Below are 25,163 nucleotides of genomic sequence, written 5' to 3' on the forward strand. Positions count from 1 at the left end.
AAATAATTTCATCTCAGTAAGTAGTGTTTTTAGTCCCTCATTATTTGATACATTTGACCATTTAAATATATGGTATTTATTCGCCAAAGATGCCATTAAATTTTCTTTGTTTCATGGTTACTAACAGCCTGCCTTGTACATTTTGGCCAGAAGAGAATAGATAAACCCCAGTGTTTATCAGCTATAGACCTGAACTCTGTCTCAACAGTAGACTTGAAATCTTTTTCTCTACCTCTCCCTTCCAACACTTCGGTGACCATATAATAAAAAAACTAAATGTTTCTTCTGTGGTCACTAGTTATCTTCTGTTCCTATGAATTTGTAGTAGCTTTGTCAAGGAACCTTTCAAATACAATGAGTACTTTTCTGTTGAGTATGATCGTAAGTGATTACATTTTCATTTAATTCCTTTCCCTTAGGAGAGCAACATTTTATGAAATATATACATTTAAACTAATATTCTTAGATGCCTATCAATGGGGAGGTTTTCATTGTCTTATTGAAAAAAATGAAGAGTGGGAGTAATTTATTTTCTTCAGAACCACAAAAATGGGACAAAAATCCTGATTTCCTGATCCTAGTGAAATGAACTGCCTTTTAGGCTGCTTCAAGAAATGTTATAAATTGTCCAGGTTATGAAGCTCTTAAAATTTGTACAGATTTTAATGTGTGCTGAAATCGTAAATAATGACTGAAACCTCAGTTTTTGAAAATTCCTAAGGAATTGAGTGATTTTCTTTTCTTTTTTTTTTTTTTTTTGAGACGGAGTCTCGCTCTGTTACCCAGGCTGGAGTGCAGTAGTGCAATCTCGGCTCACTGCAGCCTCTGCCTCCCAGGTTCAAGCAGTTGTTTGCCTCAGCCTGCCAAGTAGCTGGGATTACAGGCACCTGCCACCACGCCCGGCTACTTTTTTGTGTTTTTGGTAGAGATGGGGTTTCATAATCTTGGCCAGGCTGGTCTTGAACTCCTGACCTTGTGATCCACCCACCTTGGCCTCCCAAAGTGCTGGGATTACTAGCATGAGCCACTGCGCCCGGCCAGAATTGATAATTTAACTGGTTATTTTCTGTCTAGAAAACAATGTATACCTTTGTAAAAGTTTTCTTTTAATTATTTTTACCTTATACAAATGAAATTAAATTCCTACTCTTCTCCTAAACATAGTAAACTGAACAAAACTGCTTGGTAATTTACTTGATGATTGTTGCGGGAAGTCAGGGACCCCGAACAGAGGGACCTGCTGGAGCCACAGCAGAGGAATATAAATTGTGAAGATTTCATGGACATTTATCAGTTCCCAAATAATACTTTTACAATTTCTTTTACCTGTCTTACTTTAATCTCTTAATCCTGTTTTCTTCGTAAGCTGAGGATGTACGTCACCTCAGGACCACTATGACAATTGTGTTAACTGTACGAATTGATTATAAAATGTGTGTTTGAACAAAATGAAATCAGTGCATCTTGAAAAAGAACAGAATAACAGCGATTTTTAGGGGAAAAGGGAAGACAACCATAAGGTCTGACTGCTTGCGGGGTCAGGCAAAAGAGCCATATTTTCTTCTTGCAGGGAACCTATAAAAAGACGTGCAAATAGGGAAGATATCACTAAATTCTTTTCCTAGCAAGGAATATTGATATTAATACTCTCAGAAAGGAATTCATTCTTGGGGGGAGGTCTATAAATGCCGCTCTGGGAATGTCTGTCCTATGTGGTTGAGATAAGGACTGAGATATGCCCTGGTCTCCTGCAGTACCCTCAGGCTTACTAGGATTGGGAAACTCCGTCCTGGTAAATTTTTGGTCGGACCGGTTCTCTGCTCTTGAACCTTGTTTCTTCTGTTAAGATGTTTATCAAGACAGTATGTGCACCTCTGAACATAGATAACAGGAGTTCTGCCTCTTGCCTTCAGAAGGATGTGATCTTTGTTCTGCTTTTTGCCCTTTGAAGCATGTGATCTTTGTGACCTACTCCCTGTTCATACACCCCCTCCCCTTTTGAAATCCTTCATAAAAACCTGCTGGTTTTGAGACTCTGGTGGGCATCACAGTCCTACTGATATGTGATGTCACCCCCGGTGGCCCAGCTGTAAAATTCCTCTCTTTGTACTCTTTCTCTTTATTTCTCAGCCATCCAACACTTATGGAAAATAGAAAGAACCTATGTTGAAATATTGGGGGCAGATTCCCCGATAGATGATGTGATATTATTATTTTTATTTAATATACCAATAGATCCTTTTTCCCCTCTAACATTTATTTAATACTTATTTTAAGCTAGGCATTGCTCTAGGCATGATATTGATATAGTCATTTACTAAATAGTCTCAGGCTGCAGTGTTTTGAATTCTTGACTGAATTGAGCATAATGTTAAGAACACGAATTCAGGAACCAGACTGTTAAAATTTGAATGCTGGCTCTACTGCTAATATGACACGTGACCATATACCATAATACTGGTAAACACCTGAAAGAATAGTAACTTTTTAATACCAATAAAGTTATTTCTTCAGTTGTCCCCTAAATGTCTATAACCCTTCTTTGCCTCCATTTTTGCATCTGTATGTGGGGTCAATAATGTAACCTACCTCATAGGGATTGTTACAAGGATTAAAAAGAACACATAAAATGTTTGAAATAGTGCCCCACACATAGTTGCTATGTAAAGACATTACCTCTGCTAGGAACACTGTTATTACTGTGACTTCACAGTGCTGTCAGCCAGCTTGCCCCATCTCCTCTTTAAATTAATCTAGGAAAAGACAACCAAACTGGTTACAACTAAGGGTAAAATGAGAGTAAACTGACTATATGAAGCCTGAGATTTCCCACCAAGAAAATATGTTGTGTATGCCTTGGCATTACATTTTGGCTGCTAAGAACTTTTGTGTCTTAGACAAGCCTTTAATAGGCCATGCTTATAAATGAATCTTGAATAAGAAAAAGTATGAAGTAAAGTTTATTTTAATAAATAGGACTTGTTTTTTAGGGAAAGAGATCTTGAAGAAGCTCTGGAAGCAGGAGGTTGTGATCTTGAAACTTTGAGAAATATAATTCAAGGAAGACCACTGCCTGCTGATCTGAGGGCCAAAGTTTGGAAGGTAACTGGAAACTAAAATGAATAAAATGTAATCACTGAAGAATAATATATTTAAAAGTTTGTTGCCTCAGCTGTCTTAGTTGCAGAAAACTTTATTATCTTATGAGCATGCCGCATCTAGAAGATTTATCAAACAGTAGCTTATTAAAATGTGTGTTTCTGTAGTGTTTGGTATATTTAACAATAATGGTTTAGATTTTGGAATGGAATATATGCTTTTGTAACCATTAGAAATGGTGTTTATGGGGCCAGGCGCAATGGCTCATGCTGTAATCCCAACACTTTGGGAGGCTGAGGCGGGCGGATCCCCTGAGGTCAGGAGTTCAAGACCCTCCTGGCCAACATGATGAAACCCCATCTCTATGAAGAGGCTGAGGCAGGAGAATCGCTTGAACCCAGGAGGTGAGGCTACAGTGAGCTGAGATAGCGCCACTGCCCTCCAGCCTGAGTGACAAAGTGAGACTCCATCTCAAAACAAACGAAAAGAAGTGGTATTTATGAAAATTATTTCGTGAAACAAGATACAATCAGTGAGTAAAATAGGATGTATATTTGCAGATACAGAATGCTCATAGCAATGTTAAAAAAAAGAAAGAAAGAAAGTATACCTCTGGCTGTTGGGGTTATAGGAAATTTTCCCTTTGTTTTCCTCTGTTCAGCTATTCACCAGTGCATGTGTATTATTATTTTTTAAAATTTTGAATTAAGATGTTGTTATGATTACAAAAGAAATACATGTATTTGTGGAAACATGTACGACATAACAACCACAAAGGATAAAATAAAAATCTGTTATCTACCACCTATAGGTAAAACATGTAAGGTCTTGGTGCTTACCCTTTTACCTTTTTGTCCTATGCATATATGTAACAGAAGGAATTAAAACTGTACATAGCATTCTGAGCATTTTATTATAGAAGTTTAAGTACATGCAAAAGCGTAGAACTTGTATAATGAACTCCCATGTGCCCATAACCCAACTTTAACTGGTATCAACATTTAGAACAATGTTTGATTAGTATCCTCATCCTTTCCTCCACACCCAACTCACTGGACTGTTTTAAAGCAAATCCTTGCTAGCATACTAAAAGTCTGAAACATTTAAAAGAATGGTAATTCCTGGCCGGGTGCAGTGGCTCACGCCTGTAATCCCAGCACTTTGGGAGGCTGAGGCGGGTGGATCACCTGAGGTTAGGAGTTTGAGACCAGCCTGGCCAACATGGTGAATCCCCATCTCTACTAAAAATACAACAATGAACTGGGTGTGGTGGCGGGTGCCTGTAGTACCAACTACTTGGGAGACTGAGGCAGGAGAATCGCTTGAACCCGGGAGGCAAAAGGTTGCAGTGAGCCGAGATCATGGGCCACTATGCTGCCGAGCCTGAGCAACAGAGCGAGGGCTGCCAAAAAAAAAAAAAAAAAAAAAGACTGGTAATTCCTTAACATCATAAGATAATTTCTTTAGTTGTCTCATACATGTGTTTTTATAGGTGATTTGTCTAAATTTGAATTCTAGTAGGCCTACCTGTTGCATTTGGATATGTTACTTAAGATTCTTTAAATCAACACAGTTTATTTTACATTTTTTTAAAAAAAACCTTACAAAACAGCAAAAACATTTTCTCAATTTATTAAATATTCTTCTGTATAATTTTAAAATATACATGCCACAGATGTACTTTTCTTTGCCAGTACATTCTGTTGTTTTACATTAAAAAAAAACAGGAAAGATGATTGCTTGTGTAAATTTACATATCTAAATATATAAATATTTTGGGTAATTTATTGTATTCCCTAAATCAACATGAAGAAATATCTAATGTAAGAGAATTTAAAATAATTCTGCTGGATGTGACATGGCTAAATACTCAACATTTGGTGGAGTATGGATACCTTAATTGTAATCTTTGTTATTATTTTTAAATTCAGGCCTTTAATTATTACAGCATGTTTTCCAAGAATGAGGAATAACATATGAAGCTAGTCGCTTTTTAAATCTTTCTTCCAGATTGCTCTGAATGTTGCAGGAAAAGGTGATAGTTTGGCATCATGGGATGGTATTTTAGACTTGCCAGAACAGAACACTATTCACAAAGATTGCCTGCAGTTTATGGGTAAGCTTAATAATCATTTTCAAGCAGAGTTAAATTTTGGAAATAATTTTTGGATTGAGGAATCACTCTTCAGAATTATTTTCTTATAATTTCAAAATATGAAAAAGGCTTGTAAATAGCTTTAGAACTTTTCTTTTGAAATTCTTATGAAATATTGTCTATTGATTTTAAGGGAGCCTAGTTTTGACTGGGTGCAATGGCTTACGCCTGTAATCCCAGCACTTTGCGGGGCCGAGGTGGACAAATCACTTGAGGTCAAGAATTCGAGACCAGCCTGGCCAACATGGCAAAACCCTGTCTCTACTAAAAAATAAAAAAATTAGCCAGGTGTGGGGGTGGGCACCTGTAGTCCCAGCTACTTGGGAGACTGAGGCAGGAGAATCGCTTGAACACAGCAGGCAAAGGTTGCAGTGAGCTGAGATCGCGCCACTGCACTCCATCCTGGGCACAGAGTGAGACTCTGTCTCAAAGAAACAAGCACGATATCCTAGTTTTTACTGTTTCTTTTGCATTATGTGTTAGATTTTTCATGTACATTTATGGGTTTGTTGTAGTCTTAACTTTGATTTTGTATAATTGAAGATCTGTATGATTGTATACAGCCCTCAAATTAAAGGGGAGTTTTGTTGCAGAAGTTTATCTATCAATCATAGTTTGTGGTCTGCTATAGAGAAACTATTATAAATTGTGATTGAATAGGTTTCCAATCACCCACAATATCTATTTCAATTCACAGTGTAGATCAATTTAGTTTATTCTTCTTTTAAATTCATCTCTAGTGTTTTGTTGTATTTTTGTTTCTCTTTCCATCATATTTTAGTTAAATTATTGGCTTGATAGGCCTATGTGTGGTAAGCACACCAGAAACATTATTGCTGGTGTGGACAAAAGAAAGAGAATTTGGTAGTGGAGAATGAATTCCTTTCCCTCTTTTTGCCTGAGTTATAGCAACAGCTGCCCATCATGGGGTAGGTGATCATCTGTTTAGAAAACAGTTTTGCTTCCCAGGAATACGGGCTATGCCTATCTTTGCCTATCCCTTTAATTCAGATTGGCCATTCTTATGTTTGACAGGTATTACTAAGTGCTAATGTTTAGTAAATATTGAATTTATAGAAGTCTTCTGTTTCTTTCCCTTCTCTCTCAACGGACTAGGTAAAGAAAACATGCTTAAGTGAAACTGTTATTCTTAATTTTCTTTAACTGTCTTAAAGTTAAAAGACTGTTATAAAGAGTTTTGACTATGTGTTTTCCTTGGGTTTTGGATCTGTGAACCAATGATTGTTAAGTGTAAGGGAAAATTACTTTCATGTAGTTTCACTTTGTCTTTCTCTAAATGCACTAACATAGTATTATATATTTGTAAAGAAGTGTTATGTCCAATAACAGCCTCTAACAGGCCCTGGGTAACTTTATTTTTAACAATTTATTTTCTAGACCAGCTTTCAGTGCCAGAGGAGAAGGCAACAGAATTACTTTCGGATATTGAATCTGTAATTACCTTTTATTGTAAATCACGTAACATTAAATATAGCACATCCCTTAGCTGGATACATCTACTCAAACCATTGGTGCATCTTCAACTGCCACGCAGCGATTTATACAACTGCTTTTATGCCATAATGAATAAGTACATTCCCAGGTAAAATATGATTTAGTTATTGTAGTTTTTTAAAGTGAATACAGGTCTGGTTTGCCTTGAGCTAAAGTTACTAGATTTACTTTGGCAGTAAAGTAAAAGGTTCAAATAATTTTGAAGGTTGTTTGAGCCATAATTATTATTTTATTTTGTGGTTATAAACGTTTTTTAAAAGATTCTTTAGTTAAAAATGTATACTTCTGAAACAGTGGTTATACTGGGGTTGGAGTTGGGGAGGAAGTGGGGAGATCTAGGTCAAAAGGATACAAAATAGCAAATAGATGTGATGAACAAGTTAAAAGACCTAATATACAATGTGGGGACTCTAGTTAATAATAGTGTGTTATATTGAAGATTTTTGCTAAATAAGTAGATTATAGCTGTTTTTGCCACAGAGGGGAAAGTGGGAGGGAATGTGAGAAGATAGGTACATTATTTTGTTCCACAGTAGTAACCATTTACCATGTATGTGTTTTTTATAACATGCTGTATTATACACAGAAATTTACTTTTAAAAAAGAATTTAAAAATTAAAAATTTCTAGAGTTTATATATATAATTCTTCCAGTTTATTTGGTGGTATTCCTATTTTAATTTATTTGCCTATAAAATGAAAACGTTACAGTGTCCAAGAGAAAAGTAAAATTTTTGGAGTGCTACCTTATTGAGCTTGGAAGGAAATCCTAGAAATCTAGGCATTGAACAAGTAAATTGAAGTATGCTGAATGTTAGAAAGGTGAAATATAGAGTGCTATGGGGATGTATAATTTGGGCGACCTAACTTACCCTGGAGGTCAGGGGTGGCTTTCCCGTGGTAAGTGGCATTTAAGTTGAGACCAGACAGATGTGCAGGTGGTTGTGATGGGGATTGTAGTGGGGGTCATGGTGGCTCATGAGGCCAGAAAGAATTGTTGTAGTTCCCAGTGCAATAGATCAGATAGTTAGAATTTTAGTACCAAAAGAAACTTTAAACGTGGTCTAGACTAGTGGCTTGGCTGTACAACCTTGAATGCGCATTAGAACTATTGGGGGAGCTCTTAAAAATCCTAATGACTATTTGCATACATGAGTAATTAAATCAAAATCTCTTGATGATGGGACCTCGGCATCAGTTTGTTCAGAGCTAACTAATTTCAGCATGTAGCCAAGGTAGAGAACCACTAATCTGGACCTTGATAGTTAACTGACTCTTATTTTTTACTACTTTCTATGTGATATCACACTGTACGAGGTATAAGTGTTTTGTATGGTTCTCTACCCTGGTTGCTTGTTAGAATCAACTGAGGCACTTTTTCTTTTTTTAAATAATTACTTTATTGAGATATTTACATTGCTTAAAATTCACCATTTTAATGTGTACAATTCACTGGTTTTAATTATAGTCACAGAGTTGTACAGCCATAACCACAACCAATTTTAGAACATTTTATCACCCCAGAAAGAAGGCCCATACCCATTAGTAGTCAACTCTCCACTTTCCCCCAAAATGGGAATGATCGGTATGATTCTCTATATAAGGAATCGTACCTTATATGTTTTTTGTAACTGCCTTTAATGTTTAGCAGTATGTTTTCTAGATTCATATTGTACCATATCATATTTCATTTTTTTGCCAAATAATTTTTTTTTTGTTGTTGTTGTTGAGACGGAGTCTCGCTCTGTCGCCCAGGCTGGAGTGCAGTGGCCGGATCTCAGCTCACTGCAAGCTCCGCCTCCCGGGTTTACGCCATTCTCCTGCCTCAGCCTCCCTAGTAGCTGGGACTACAGGTGCCCGCCACCTCGCCCGGCTAGTTTTTTGTATTTTAGTAGAGACGGGGTTTCACCGTGTTAGCCAGGATGGTCTCGATCTCCTGACCTCGTGATCCGCCCGTCTCGGCCTCCCAAAGTGCTGGGATTACAGGCTTGAGCCACCACGCCCGGCCGCCAAATAATTTTTTATTGTATGCATATACCACATTTTATTTACCTGTTCATCAGTTGATGGATATTTGGATTGTTTTCACTTTTTTACTGTTAGGAGTATGAAGCTGTGAACATTCACATACAAGTTTTTGTGTAGATGTGTATTTTCACTTTTCTGGGATATGTGCTTACAAGGGGAATTGCTGGACCATATAGTAATTATATTTAACCTTTTCTGGAATTGCCGGATTTTTCCATAGCAGCTGCATCATATGTTCTCACCAACAGTCAGTGGAGATCCCAGTTACTCCACATCCTCGTGAACGTTTGTCTTTTTGATTGTAGTCCATCCTAGTGAGTGTGAAGTGATATCTCATTATGGTTGTTGACTTGCATTTCCCTAATGGCTAATGATGCTGAGCATCTTTTTATGTGTTTATTGGCAATTTGTATTTTTTCTTTGGAGAAATGACTCTTCACCCAAAGTACTTTTAAAACATATTGGTCCCTAGAGTTTTTTGTTTTGTTTTGTTTTGTTTTCCCCAGTAAATATTTTGTACTTCTATTTTCCCCAGTAAGCCTTTAGAGTTTCAAATATAAGTGGACTGCAAAGAGTGTAGGTATAGATATTTTTAAATTTCCCCAGGTGATTCTGATGTGTACCAGGATGGAGAATCTCTGTGCTACTTGAAGCCATACTGCTTTATGTAAAGAAAACAGACTTAAAGATACCAGAAAACAAGGCTAAGGTCATGACAGAGCCAAGACTTGAATTCATATTTAGGGATCATTCTGTTGTGCTAGGTCTCTCAACTGCTTATATTTTAGCACTTCTCATGGCCACCTCTTGCTCTAACAGAGCCAGCAATAGCAAGATACAAGATGTCCCAGCTTTGCCTCTAGAGAATAGTGGTGATGGTAGTTAGGACTAGAGGGGAAAGACTTTTGCATTGTGCTTTGTAACATACTGTTGTCAGGTTCTCTAGTTATTGCTTCTATGACTTCCATATGGAACAGCCCTCCAGCCAGGGTCAGCATTAATAGCCCTGGAAAGAACCCTGAGCCCCACAGAATGCTGCTAGAACTCCATTTTAACATATCTTCTTCTTTTTTTTTTTTTTGAGACAGAGTCTCACTTTGTCGTCCAAGCTGGAGCGCAGTGGCACAATCTCAGCCCACTGCAATCTCTGCCTCCTGGATTCAAGCGATTCTCATACCTCAGCCTCCTGAGTAGCTGGAATCACAGGCGTGTGCCACTACACCTGGCTAATTTTTGTGTTTTTAGTAGAGATGGGGTTTCACCATTGGCCAGGCTGGTCTCGAACTTCTGACCTCAAGGGATCCGCCCAACTTGGCCTCCTAAAGTGCTGGGATTACAGGTGTGAGCCACCACTCCCGACCTAACATATCTTCTTCTTTTATTTATTTATTTATTTAGACAGAGTCTCGCTCTGTTGCCAGGCTGGCATGCAGTGGCGTGATCTTGACTTACTGCAACCTCAGCCTCCCGGGTTCAAGCGATTCTCCTGCTTCAGCCCTCAAGTAGCTGGAATCACAGGCATGTGATTCCACCACACCCGACTAATTTTTGTGTTTTTAGTAGAGGTGGGGTTTTACCATTTGCCAAACTGGTCTCAAACTTCTGACCTCAAGTGATCTGCCCGCCACGGCCTCCCAAAGTGCTGAGATTACAGGCGCGAGCCACGGCACCCGGCCTTTTTTTCTTCTTTTTTTTTGAGATAGGATCTCACTCTGTCATCCAGACTGGAGTGCAGTGGCGCAATCTTGACTCACTGCAACCTCCATCTCTTAGGCTCAAGCAATTCTCCTGCTTCAGCCTCCCAAGTATCTGGGTTTACAGATGCGTGCCACTATCGCCTGGCTAATTTTTGCATTTTTAGTAGAGAGTGGGTTTTACCACTACCATATCTTCTTATTACAGATTCACATATAAGATGGCAGAATCCCATCAAGCACAGTGCCTTGTAGTTGAGAGCAGCTTTGCAGTGTACAGCTGTTAAATGAATAGATGCTGTTGCAATGGCTGACTCCCAGAGATTCCCCACTTTTTCAGAAGACAAGATCATGAACTAGGCAATTGTTTCTATAGTGTATGCCCCTACTCACTGTGTATTCTGCCTTAGCATTCTTTTGCCTTGTATTTATGCAGTAGGATAAGTATTAAGACTAAGGAGGAGGTAATCTTGCCAGTATGAATCTAGTTCTGTGTCTGGGCACCTGAATTGCCAGCCTGGGGCCTTCTCTGTAAAACTTCCTTCCACCTGCAGTATCAGAAAGTGATAGATTGAGAGTCATACAAATTCTGGCATTGACTTCACATCTTAGATTTTAGAAATTATTTTTTATTCCCTTTAAATTACATTGTAAGACTTTTGTTTTTTTTTTGTTTTTTTTTGCTTTTTTGATACAAGATCTTCCTGTGTTGTCCAGGCTGGTCGTAAAAACCTGGTCTCAAGTGATCTTCCCTCCTCAGCCTCCTGAGTAGCTGGGACTATACATTCATGCCACTCTGCCCTGCTTAAAACACTCTTTATTGGCCGGGCACGGTGGCTCACGCCTGTAATCCCAGCACTTTGGGAGGCCGAGGCGGGCAGATCATGAGGTCAGGAGATCGAAACCATCCTGGCTAACACAGGGAAACCCCGTCTTTACTAAAAGTACAAAAAATTAGCCAGATGTGGTGGCGGGCACCTGTAGTCCCAGCTACTCAGGAGGCTGAAGCAGGAGAATGGCGTGAACCCGGGAGGCAAAGCTTGCAGTGAGCCGAGATTGCACCACTGCACTCCAGTCTGGATGACAGAGTGAGACTCTGTCTCAAAAAAGAAAGAAAAAACACTTCTTATTAATACTGTCATGTTAAAACTGTGAGGCCACTGCACTCCAGCCTGGACGACAGAGTGACACTCTGTCTCAGAGAAGAAAAAAAAAAACACTCCTTATTAGTGCTGTCATGTTAAAACTGTGAGGCCACTGCCCTCCAGCCTGGGCGACAGAACAAGACTCTGTCTAAAAAAAGAAAAAAAAGAAAAGGAAAAAACACTCTTTATTAATGCTGTCATGTTAAAACTGTGAGGCCAGGTGCAGTGACTCACACCTGTAATCCCAGCACTTTGGGAGGCCAGGACAGGCAGATAAGTTGACCCCAGGAGTTTGAGACCAGCTGAGGCAACATAGTGAGACCCTGACTCTACAAAAAAATTTTTTTAATTAGCCAGGCATGGGGGTGTGCACCTGTAGTCCCAGCTACTCAGGAGGCTGGGGTGGAAGGATCACCTGAGCCCAGAGAGGTCGAGGCTGAAGTGAGCCATGATCCTGCCACTGCACTCCAGCCTGGGCAACAGTGAGACCCTGTCTTAAAAAAAAAAATTAAAAAATGTTTTAAAACTGTGTCATTCATTTCATTGACTTTTTTACATGAGGCCTTTTACTTCATTTTCTTTACAGTTTGCTTTTTTAGAGATGGTACCCCTACAAAAATACCACTTGTTGAAATATCAACTTAGATATGGAAGGGGGCAGTATGGCATAATGACTTAATGTCCAGTTTCTGTGTACAAGTCTTAGCTCCATCACTTCATAGCTATTTTACCTTCAGTGAGCTGAAGTGAGCTATTTTACCTTCAGATGAGCCTCAGTTTTCTCATCTGTATAATTGGGTGTATATTTCATAGGTTTGTTTGATAAAATGTAAGATAAAATGAAATAACTTTGTAAAATGCTTATTACTTTGTCTGGCACATGGTATTTCCTCAATAAATAGTTGACTTTTATTATGATGACCTGTGCTTTGACCTGTTTGTAAGTTTTTGCTGATTCATTAGGTACATTCTCGCCTCCTTCCCTTGTAATAGTAGAATGTATTTCAGTACAAAAGCTGAATGGAGTAAATTTATAGAACTGAGGAATTAGTGAAGCGTACTGGTCTAAATGAAGATTGAGTTAGCACCTTGTTAACAGTAACACCATACTTTAACCAAACTGTCTGGAAGTAACTGTGTTTGCAGTATTGCTTTTTGTTTTTAACTGTATGAGTTAAAAAATAACTACCTCTGGCCCAGTGTGGTGGCTCATGCCTATAATCCCAGCAATTTGGGAGGCCAAGGAGGGAGGATTGCTTGAGCCCAGGAGTTCGAGATCAGCCTGGGCAACATGAAGAAACCCTGTCTCTACCAAAAATACAAAAAATCAACTGGGCATGGTGGCATGTACCTGTAGTCCTAGCTGCTTGGGAGGCTGAGGTGGGAGGGTGGTTTGAGCCCAGGAGGCAAAGAGGTTGCAGTGAGCTGAGATCACGCCATTGCACTCCAACCTGAGCAACAGAGCCAGACCCTGTCTTAAAAAAACAAACAAAAAACTCCCCCAAAAACATGTAATTATCTCCCTATATCCAGTAAGATCCACTACCAAAAATCTAGTATCTTTTAAGGGATTTTTTCCGTGAAGTATTCTGTTTGCGTTATCACAAACATGGACACAAGAAGATGAACTAATGTGAATGTAATAGCATCTTAACAAATCCTCTGGGCTTGAAAGATTTTCTAAGAGTGCTACTTATGTGGGAGTTAGAAGATAAGGCTTCTGAATTCGAGATCAGGGACTGAGTATGGAAGGAGGAAGTAAATGTACTTCCTGAGGAGTGAGCCTAGTTCATGGACCACATCTGGACCTGCTCCAAGGGTTTGTCATCTCTCAGCTCAGATGCTTGGGTGCCTGGGTAGAGGGACAGTACTTTTCAGATCAAGGCTGTGAGTGGCTACTGTGACCTGTGGCAGAGGAGTCTTCTTAGAGCTGAGCAGGCTGAGATGCTTCCTGAGCTGATGACTAGAAACTAGGAAATCCATGACCCAAAATGCATCTGTAGGTGCTTTGTGATTATTTCTAACTTTTATTTTAGGTTTAGGGGTACATGTGCAGATTTGTTATATAGGTAAATTGTGTGTTACGGGGATCTGGTGTACAGATTATTTCACCACCCAGGCAATAAGTAGAGTACTCTCTACTTTTGAAGTCTCTGGCAGGAAAATGTGGTATTTGTTTTAAAAGGCTTTAGATAAAATGTTAATGGCCATGTTTGGTGCCTTGTACTTTAAAACAATATTCAGATTCATTTTTTCCATTTTGCTCTCACAATAACCCTTTGAAGTAGGACAGTTATTGAACAAGATGAGTATTTTGGCACCTTCTGGAATTTGCTCTGAGGAGTTGGTACTTGAGCCACTTCAACAATTTTTAAGGCCACTATTTCTAAAATGTTCACCTGCCCATTTCAGACTTGTACCTTTGCTAAAGGACATTTCTAATTGAGTATATAAACTGTGGCGCTAACCTGAAGCCTAGATTTTAGAATTTCCTCTTTTTTGGCAGAGAAGAAAGGACTCTCCAGATCTCCTTTTGGGATCCCAGCCTTATCAAAATAACTTAAATTTGTTTTCAGTGATCCCTGTAGTTCTCTCACTTGAGTGCTGCCTGGGTTCACCTGTGAGAATCTCCCTAGAGTGGCTTTAGACCTACTGTTTCTACAACTTTTGTCAAGTCAGGGACATTGAAAAAGGTGTTAGCAAAAGACCTCTGCCTGCTACTGTCAGGTGGGCTTCCAGTGAATGCTGTGGACGGTATAGCAGGAAGACTGGTTACTGATGTGATTATTTCTGATCTATTAATGCAAAAAAATTTTGCTTCTTGTCTTCTAGGGATTGTTCCCAGAAAGGGAGACCATTTCATCTCTTCAGGTTGCTCATCCAATACCATGAGCCTGAGCTTTGTTCTTATCTTGATACAAAGAAAATTACTCCAGACTCCTATGCACTCAACTGGGTAATAAAGTGAAAGTAGGAACATTTAATGAAAAATAGATTTATATAAAGCTATACTTAGGTGGGTTTTTTTTTCAAGGAAGAGAAAGAAAAGTGCTAATTATAGATCATTACTGTTTAAACCAAAGGGGTAAAATTATTGGCATTTAAAAATAACTTCTTTTGCTCTTCAGTTGTGTTCAGATTATTTGATATGAAGTTTACTTTTATTGTTTTACATGTATTTGTAAATGTAACTAATATTACAGCTAATTACAAGTGAATATTACAACTATTTACATATATGTAATAAATATGAATATATACATGTAATATATGATACATATATCAGTTCAATTGAGAACTTTGTTTAAATTGTTGATGGTGTGTATAAGAATTTGTATACAGTCACGAGGAAAATAACTTAAGGTTATCAAATGGTTAATATAAAAGAATATAAAGTATAACTCAGCACTCTGTCATTCTGTATTTGTATTTTCAATGGGAAGTCTTACTTTAGGTCAGTGGTCCTCAAACCTTTTGGTGTCAGGACCCTTTACACTCTTAAAATTTGTTGATAATCCATATGGATTATGTTGAGAAGAAGTTAAAACTAGACTAGGTGCAGTGGCTCACGCCTGTAATACCAGCACTTTGGGAGGCTAAGGAAGGCGGTCACTTGACGTCAGAAGTTTGAGACCAGCCTGGCCAACATGGCGAAACCCCATCTCTACTAAAAATACAAAAATTAGTTGGGTGTGGTGGCGTGTGCCTGTATTCCCAGCTACTCGGGAGGCTGAGGCAGGAGAATCACTTGAATCCGGGAGGCGGAGCTTGAAGTGAGCCAAGATTGCACCATTGCACTCTGGCTTGAGCAAAAGAGTAAGACTCTGTCTCAAAAAAAAAAAAAATTTAAGGAATTTTAAATGTTTATTAATTTATTTAAAAGTAATTATAAATTTATTACATGTTGATATAAATAGCCTTTTTAAAAATAAAAAACTATTTTCCAAAAGAAAATCAGAGTAGTGGCATTGTTTTATATTTTTGCAAATCTCATTAATGTTTGGCTACATCAAAGATGGATTATCATATTTTTTTTTTTTTTCTTTTTTTTTTTTTTTTTTTTTTTTTTGAGATGGAGTTTTGCTCTTGTCGCCCAGGCTGGAGTGCAGTGGCGCAATCTTGGCTCACTGCAACCTCCACCTCCCGGGTTCAAGCAATTCGTCTGCCTCAGCCTCCCAAGTAGTTTGGATTACAGGTGCCCACCATCATGTCCAGCTAATTTTTGTAATTTTAGTAGAAAGAGGGTTTCACCATGATGGCCAGGCTGGTCTCAAACTCCTAACCTCAGGTGATCCGCTTGCTTCAGCCTCCCAAAGTGCTGGGATTACAGGCGTGAGGCCACAACACCTGGCCCATATCTGCTTCTTTATTCAATCTGTGTTAATATCACATATCATGTAGCCATTGGAAAATTCTGTTGTTCATTTTCGAGGGAATAAATATGAAAAAGGCAGGTAAATTCTACATATTTTTGTAACAATAGTTTTGACCTTACAGATCCTTTGTAAAGAATCCTGGGGACTTGTAGGAGGTCCCCAGACCACACTTTGAGAACTGCTCTTCTGGTTAGCTTGAAGATCTTTCTAAAACAATGATTGGGTGCTAGGAGACTATATATTCATATTGTCTTATTATGTATTGCTTAACTTTTCTTCAGGAAGAATCCCATTTCTTCCGGTTATTAACTGTGTGATCTAAGACAGCCTCTGAGCTTCAATTCCTCATCTGCAAAGTGGAAATAATAATAGTACTATACCTACTTCAGAGGATGATAGGATGAGTTAACAATCAGGAAATGGGTAATTGGAGAATTCTAACTGGTTTCACTTCTGGGCTCATTAAATCTCAAACCTCAGTAGCCTGTTCTTTAATTCCCTCTTGGCCACAGTCTTGTCATTTTTTTTTTTTTTTTTTTTTGAAATGAGGTCTTGCTCTGGTGTCTCAGTCTGCAGTGCAGTGGCACAGTCTTGGCTCACTGCAAGCTCCACCTTCTGGGCTCAAGTGATTCTCCCACCTCAGCCTCCTGAGTAGCTGGGACTACAGGCATGTGCCACCACGCTTGGCTAATGTTTTAATTTTTTTGTAGAGACAGAGTCTCACTGTATTGCCTGAGCTGATCTCGATCTCCTGGGCTCAAGCAATCCTCCCGCCCAGGCCCCAAAGTGCTGGGATTACAGGTGTGAGCCAAGCCTAGTCTTACCACTTTGAGTTAAAATGAATAAATACCTATAAAACTGTAGCTTCTCTGAGATTCATATGTTGCCACTGAATCTACTTTTATGTTTAAGAAGTGAACTATTTCTCTTAAGCATTTTAATAATTAATAGTGGTCTCTCTGCCTAGGAAATGCCATTTCTGATGCCAGAGCTCTGAATTAGTGCTGGTAGCTGGAGGTTTGAACTGAGTGGTTTCTCTTCAGCTGATATGCCAGATAGTTTATTCTTGCTACTAGTATCATGTTGATGAAATAGAATTTGTTAAATATCAGGAGATGAAACAATTAAAGAGTAATTCCTAAACCACTGTGAGCAATGCAGTGGTAGCTTTAGTTGAGCTAAGTGAGCTTAAAGATGACTGTATATTGCTATTCTGTTTGTATGTACCTCTTCTAATCTGTGTTTGTAATCGTAATTTTGAAAGCAACCACAAAAAACATTAGTAGCATTATGTATTTTAAAAGGCCTGTGGTCAAGTGTGATGGCAATGATATAGGCTGTGGAGTCTCAGGCTTTTTTGTATTCCCAGCACCACTCACTAGCTCTGTGAGCTTGAGAAAGTAATCCAACTTCCTCACCTGAAAAAAATGGGGAGTAATTGAAATCTACTTTCTCACCTGCAAAATGGGAAGAAACGTGTTTACTTTCCAGGCCTGTTGTGAGAATTTAAGTAAGAGATATTTTTAATGACATGTGATAATAGTTTAGTATTAGTTTAGTATTGCACAAAGAGTGCACTAAATATATGTGTTCCCGTTAATTCTCTTTAGCCATTAAAATGTTTTAAATTTAAACCTGTAGATGGAATTATTTCTGTATCTAATGAAAGTTGAATGACCTAAAAATATTACTTCATGCAACTTAAAACACAGTTGGGTTGTAGAGATGCTTATAAATTAACAACTCTTAGCTCCTGAAATATATCAAAGGATATGAATGTTGTTTATTTTATTTATTTATTTTTTTGAGACAGAGTCTCACTCTGTCACCCAGGCTGGAGTGCAGTGGTGAGATCTCGTCTCACTGCAACCTCTGCCTCCCAGATTCAAGTGATTCTCCTGCCTCAGCCTCCCGAGTAGTTGGGACTACAAACACGCACCACCATGCCTGGCTAATTTTCGTATTTTTAGTAGAGATGGGGTTTCACTATGTTGGCCAGGTTGGTCTCAAATTCCTGACCTCAGGTGATCCACCCACCTCAGCCTCCTGAAATGCTGGGATTACAGGTGTGAGCCACTGTGCCCAGCCTAGTCTCTTTCAAGTGATGTACAAGTGAGCTTTGGGAGCAATTCATATTTATATTATGATTAGAGTTTTATTAGCTGCTCTTAAATTACCATGTTTGATCCTCACAATTACCTTGTAATTTAAATACTGTGCTGTTATTATATTGTAATTATTTTAGTTACTCTTATGGAGCTCAGACCATAATTACGTTAGTTATGCTATGGCAAAGATATGTGTGGTTACTTTAGGTATTCTTTTCACAATAGTAGTAGAAGATGGGTAGCAGTATTCCTCTTTTTTACAGAAGTAAAAATGGAAGCTTTAAAGAGGTTGACATGTCCTAAGTCACACAGTTAATAAGTGGCTCCATTGTCCCTTGAATTCACATGTTTTGCCTTTGGATTTCATACACTAAGATTAAGGTACGCATTAAATATCAGGTGCAGATAATTTGATGTAATGTTTCTTATTCATTTGCTTTAATACTTTTAAGAGAACAAGTCACCTCCAGTGGTTTATGTCTCTCATTTCATTTCCTGATTACAGCTTGGAAGTCTTTTTGCATGTTACTGTTCCATTGAAGTCACTCAGGCAATATGGGATGGATATCTACAACAAGCAGATCCATTTTTTATTTATTTCTTAATGTTAATTATCCTTGTTAATGCAAAGTAAGTATCTGGTTGGTTAGTTGTTTTTTTTTTCCTCTTTTCTCAGGGTGCTCTGTTAATATTTAACTCAAATTGATTTGATTCCCTTTTACAGAGAAGTTATTTTAACACAAGAGTCAGACGGCAAAGAAGAAGTTATCCGTAAGTATCATTTTATGTAGCGAAAACATTTCGGGTCTCCTTATCTGTGTAAGTTACTCAGTTTCCTCATTCACAAATTTAGGAGATTAGAAGAGCTCTGAGGCTCCATTCAACTCGCAAATTATATAAACACTCTCCAGATACAGACCTTGAAGACTCTTTTCCTTTATTTTGCCATCTTCATTCATTCCTTCATATTTGTTCACTCTTTCATTGCTTTCCATATACTATTCCTTTGGTTTCATTGTTCAGATAGATCGCCCTCCTCTGTTCCTCCCTACCCATCCTTAATTTACCTTTCAATACTCAGTTTATATGATATTTCAATTGTGAAACCTTGGTTCTCCTTTTGGGTTCTCCCCACCATATTCCCCACATGGAGATAGTTACTTCCTCTCTATATTGCCTGGCACTTTGTGCTATCTGTATAGTAATGTTTATCTTACTATATTATAATGATTTATTTTTATTTTTTTCATACAAGACAAAGTTCTTTTAAGTCAGTAACTATTTCTTAGATATTTTGTATGTTCAGGGGCCCTGGCACTTCTTCATATATGTTTGTTAAATAAATCATAGAATTCTAATTAAGGTTAATGAATTTTATTTGATTGCCTGACACCATCCTTCACTAACAAGAGATTTACATTAACAGTTTCAGCTCACTTGGAGAAATCCACTTTTCCACAAGACATTGTAAAAGCACCACTGTTGAGACTCTATTTGCATAGTATTTATGAAGATATTTCAGCTCTGATACATAAATAATGTTAATGTTTGCATTTTTCACAAACTACTAAATATTATGTCTATAATCATGTTTCAGAGTTCTTGCAAAATACTCCATCCAGTCTGAATATAGAAGATATAGAAGACCTTTTCTCTCTGGCTCAGTATTATTGCAGCAAAACACCAGCTTCTTTTAGGAAGGTATAAGACAAGAAATGGTCAACTATTTTGTATTTCACGTTTTGTACATTGTTTTATTACTTTGTATTCACTTTAGTTAAAATACTCTAGGTTGTCAATTTTTTCTGTTTCTTTTATGTGTTGTAGTTTTGTGTGTGTTTTCTTTTTTCTCTCCATAAAGACCCTTCCTAGTGGAGGAAGAGACTAGTTAAAAAAGATAGTAGAAAGCATCTTACCTCTCTTCTGATTATTGTTATATCTGATCATAAGAAAATTGACTGTGAGATATTTGCTAAATTAGTGTTTTCTTAACTTGAAGAATTATATTACAGGGCCGGGCGCGGTGGCTCACGCCTGTAATCCCAGCACTTTGGGAGGCCAAGGCGGCCGGATCACAAGGTCAGGAGATCGAGACCATCCTGGCTAACACAGTGAAACCCCGTCTTTACTAAAAATACAAAAAATTAGCCAGGCGTGGTGGCGGGCACCTGTAGTCCCAGCTACTCAGGAGGCTAAGGCAGGAGAATGGCGTGAACCTGGAAGGCGGAGCTTACAGTGAGCCGAGATCATGCCATTGCACTCTAGCCTGGGCGACAGAGCAAAGACGCTGTCTCAAAAAAAAAAAATTCTATTACAGTAGTAATCCAGTGGAGGAGGTAGAGTTATGCCACTTTTCTCTGGAGTGCAGGCTTGTACAGTCTTAGTGATGCAGAGCTGTCTTATAATGAGAGGTCATTTAGGCCCCATAAAGACTTAGACCCTTAGACCAGACAGATGCTTAATAAAGAACACCAGATTAGAAGTGTGAGTGATGTGAACTCCTGAAAAATGAAACTCTAAGAAGCAAAAGCTAATAGTGGAAGAGGCACAAGTTTTTAAAGCCAGCAGGTTTGTGTGTGACTTCAGGTGCCCATGAGAGCATTATTATCTTTTTTTTTTAAAGCATTCTGCCATAATAATTTCTAGTTAGTACTCGTCATGTCACTGAAGTGTCAAGATAAAGTTAAATTATGTTTAGTATACTGTGTTTTAGAAAGCAGGTAAAGGAAACCTTTTATGATCATTTTCCCTTAAAAATAACTAATTTTAAAAGACTTATTTCTAGGGACCAATTTCAACTATTTTAATAATTTTTTTATATAGAACTCTTCAGTTCCTAGCAATGCTGGATAAGTCAGATGGTAGGACAGTAGTTTAAAATACTGAATGAAAAAGACATCTTATTTTTTTCTCTTTCAAGAGCTGCACCTTTTATTCTTCAGACATAGTGAAACTGTACTAGCAGTTGTGAATTAGAGCAGGCCGTGGATCAGTATTTTAACTCATTTATGCAATCGATTTCATTTATGCAATCGATTTTCTTATTTGCTTTTATTAAGATATGAAAATTGTAAGTAACCATTTTAAAATTCAATATTAACTACAGGTGGTAGTATAGAAAATAGCTATTTAGAATGTGTTATTTTTTTCTTAGTCTTTCATTTTGTGTGAACACTAACGGACTTTATGTGACTTTTTTATAGTTCTTAGCATATAAAATTTGAGATTAGTATTAAGTTTTTAAAAATCACAACTCAAGAATATTATAATTTTACCTGTTATGGTTTAATTAGAATATTTTTAGGAAGAAATTTTGATTTTTTTTCATAATGTTTAAAAATTTCCCTTCAAACAGGATAATCACCATCTCTTTGGTAGTACTTTGTTGGGAATTAAGGATGATGATGCAGATCTGAGTCAGGCTCTTTGTCTGGCCATCTCAGTGTCAGAGATCCTTCAAGCGAATCAGCTACAGGGGGTAAGTAAAGGAAACCCAGTTTGTTAGGGGACTGTTCATTTTAAATACAAGGAAACAACTTCCTCCCTGTTCAGTGATTCCCACAAAATCAATTTACTGCAACAAGGTGGCTCTTTTGGCTTTTTGAATTATTGTGTTAAATGTTATGTTCAGAGGGTCATTTTGAAACTTGTCAGCTTGTGTGTTGTTTTAATTGTCTACAATTAATTATTGTTGACATTCTTGACACCAGTTTTTGTAAATCGACATATCTTTTTTCATATTTCAGTAGAGTGACTGAATGTGGCATTGTATAAAATACTTAAAAGGGTGAATTTAGCATTTAACAGTTTCTGGTAGTTTACAGCTAATTGAATTACATGGTTTAGTTCGATACAACTTATAGCAAACGAGAATTGTGAAAATGTAATTTTCTTCATGAAAATCTAATAAGTCAGTTTGATGGTGGTTTTTAATATATGGTCTTTATTACTAGTAGTGCAACAGTTAACCGTGGTGTGTATTTGGAAGGTGTAGTGTATTTCCAAGGTTGAGGTCAGGAAAGGAATGGACGTGGGAAGATAGCCTTTTATGGTAGATCTTTCTTCGTTGGATTTCTTACTGTATCTGTGCTGATTATTAAGAATTTTCAAAATACAAGCATCTCGCTTTTTTCTTATTCAGACTAATATTAAAAAACAAATGAAAACATGTTATCCAGTTTAAAGAGACCCACATGAACTTCTTTAGTTAAAACTGGTATTTCAGAACATTCTCCCTTCATCCCACCCACACTAAATAGATGTTTAGTTCTTACGTGAATTGAACTGTTGATAAATTTGCAGATTTATTTGCAAAAAAGAAAAGCATATCTAAAGTTATGTTTACAACTATGTAGTGTTTACATGGTACATTGTCAAATTCCAGTATAATTTGTTTTATAGCTCAAACAGACATTCTCCCATGTATTTTAAGACTTTTCAGTAAAGAACAACATCTAAAAAAGAAAATGTTTTAACTGTTAAAAGAAATAAAAGTATTTAGAACCTTCAGGTTATTTTCTATACTAACTAGGTCCTCCTAATTCCATGTGAGATCCATGTTTTCATAAACTTATTCCCTTCCTTTGGTTAACTGTGAATATTATGTTGTGCAATGTGAACCTCATGGGAAATTCCTATATATCAAATGTTGTTTCCCCTTTAGGAAGGAGTCCGGTTCTTTGTGGTGGATTGCCGTCCTGCAGAGCAATATAATGCTGGGCATTTAGCAACTGCTTTCCACTTAGATTCAGATCTGGTTAGTATAAATGCTGATTAATTATTCTTAAAGTAACTTTTTTTCCTTTAGTTCATAAATAAATGTATAGGTCCCAGATTAGGGAATTTTTTTCTTTCTGTTTAAGAAGGGAGTCTCTGCCCTTATAAGAAAAGTGTTGCTGTCAGGTTTACTTTTCACCCAAATATGCTTTTGTGTTGTTTGTTTGTTTGTTTGTTTCGCTGTTGTTGCCCAGGCAGGAGTACAATGGTGCGATCTCAGCTCACTGCAACCTCTGCCTCCTGGGTTCAAACTATTCTCCTGCCTCACCCTCCTGAGTAGCTGGGATTACAGGCACCCGCCACCACGCCCGGCTAATTTTTTGTATTTTTAGTAGAGAGGAGCTTTCACCATGTTGGCCAGGCTGGTCTCAAACTCCTGACCTCAGGTGATCCCCCTACCTCAGCCTCCCAAAGTGTTGGGAATATAGGCCTGAGCCACTACGTCCGGCCCAGATACCCTTTTGGCATCATAAAGCGTAGTTGAAACAATGCTCACTATGGCTTACTATTGCTTACCATTGTTATGTCAGTAAATTCTGAATTTAGTTTGAGCTACATAGTAGAGCACTTAGCATAGTGCACTGCACCTACTAAGTACTCTTCGGATATCAGCTCTTACTGTAATTGAGTAAGAATTCTGTAGGCTTTATAGTATGAACCATTTTTAATCATGAGTATTTATGCATATAATAAACTAATATTTAATAAGGATAGTATCTGGCTTATAAGTACTTAGTTATTAAAACTACTATCCTAGGTCATTTAATTTGAAGAATGGTAAAGTAAATAATTGTCAGAGATGTATAGAGCCATTGGTAAAATTGAGGCTAATGTCATTTAAGCCATTCTGGGATCATTAAAGCCTCAGGGATGGGGAACACAGGAGTGGGATGAGAAATCTCTTAGCTAAATATTAAGTCTACCTTTTCCCTTCCTAACTTGTCTTAAAAATTTGATGCTGAGACTGAAAGGGTGTGTGAAAGGGCCTAGGTAATATTGAGAGAAAACTAACATAAGAAATCAGAGTTTTGGATATTGTAAGAAAGGCCATCTTAGCTCATCCATATTCTATAGTTGAACTCTGTGCTTTTCTCTTCCCTTGATTCCTCTGTCATTCCTATTTTAACAGTTTACTCGGGTGATTCATGAATACTTAAATTAATTTTTTTTTTTTTTGAGACAGAGTTTCTACTCTGCCACTCAGGCTGGAGTGCAGTGGTGTGATCTTGGCTCACTGCAACCTCAGCCTCCCAGGTTCTGGCAATTCTCTGGCCTCAGCCTCCCGAGTAGCTGGGACTTCAGGTGTGCGCCACCACATCTGGCTAATTTTTTTGTTTCTAGTAGAGGAGGGGGTTCATGTTGGCCAGGCTGGTCTTGAACTCCCAGCTTCAAGTAATCTGCCCACCTCGGCCCCCCAAAGTACAGGGATTACAGGCATGAGCCACCATGCCAGGCTTGAATTTTTAAAAAATTTTAAAGAATATTATCAACTTACTTAGTCTTGCAGACTTTTAATATCTATTTACATATTTCTTGTTTTGCCACTTGATTTTTCACATAACAGTTTCTAAGAGATGTTTTGATTTAAGTACATTCTTTCTAATGATGCATAGTGGTCCATGGTACATGTAGGTATAGTATAATTTATTGCCTGATTGATGTGTATGTGGGTTATTTTTTGTTTTCTTGTAATAATGCTGCAGTTAACATCTTTATATACATTTTGTAAACTTATGCAAATTTTCTGTAAAATAGATTCTTAAAGGTAAAATTGTTTTGTTGAGGTGTGTGGATATACACATTTTACTAGAGACCACCATATTGCCCTTTAAAAAGGTGGAACACAGCTACTCTGGAGGCTGAGTTAGGAGAATTGCTTGAACCTGGGAGGCAGAGGTTGCGGTGAGCCTAGATCGCGCCACTGCACTCCAGCCTGGGTGACTGAGGGAGATTCTGTCTCAAAAAAAAAAAAAAAAAAAAAGAGGAACCGGGCTGGGCGCGGTGGCTCAAGCCTGTAATCCCAGCACTTTGGGAGGCCGAGACGGGCGGATCACGAGAGATCGAGACCATCCTGGCTAACACGGTGAAACCCCGTCTGTACTAAAAAATGCAAAAAACTAGCCGGGCGAGGTGGCGGGCGCCTGTAGTTCCAGCTACTCGGGAGGCTGAGGCAGGAGAATGGCGTGAACCCGAGAGGCGGAGCTTGCAGTGAGCTGAGATCCGGCCACTGCACTCCAGCCCGGGCAACAGAGCGAGACTCCGTCTCAA

At 38.1% G+C, this 25,163-nt stretch overlaps 1 protein-coding gene across 2 annotated transcripts in view; it reads left to right on the plus strand.

Annotated features, from left to right (window-relative positions):
• TBC1D23 (TBC1 domain family member 23) overlaps window positions 1–25,163 on the plus strand; it is a 66,298-nt gene that overhangs the window by 15,518 nt on the left and 25,617 nt on the right. For both annotated transcript variants that reach the window (XM_017891886.1, XM_017891887.1), the window contains exons 2-10: window positions 2,991–3,102; window positions 5,110–5,215; window positions 6,653–6,857; window positions 14,468–14,591; window positions 18,625–18,749; window positions 18,844–18,890; window positions 19,717–19,820; window positions 21,475–21,597; window positions 22,783–22,875. In XM_017891886.1, the coding sequence (XP_017747375.1) occupies window positions 2,991–3,102; window positions 5,110–5,215; window positions 6,653–6,857; window positions 14,468–14,591; window positions 18,625–18,749; window positions 18,844–18,890; window positions 19,717–19,820; window positions 21,475–21,597; window positions 22,783–22,875 (1,039 nt within the window). The remainder of the gene's footprint in view (window positions 1–2,990; window positions 3,103–5,109; window positions 5,216–6,652; window positions 6,858–14,467; window positions 14,592–18,624; window positions 18,750–18,843; window positions 18,891–19,716; window positions 19,821–21,474; window positions 21,598–22,782; window positions 22,876–25,163) is intronic.

Source organism: Rhinopithecus bieti, unplaced genomic scaffold (assembly GCF_001698545.2).
Source record: "Rhinopithecus bieti isolate Rb0 unplaced genomic scaffold, ASM169854v2 scaffold_20579, whole genome shotgun sequence".
Classification (NCBI taxonomy): Eukaryota; Metazoa; Chordata; class Mammalia; order Primates; family Cercopithecidae; genus Rhinopithecus; species Rhinopithecus bieti.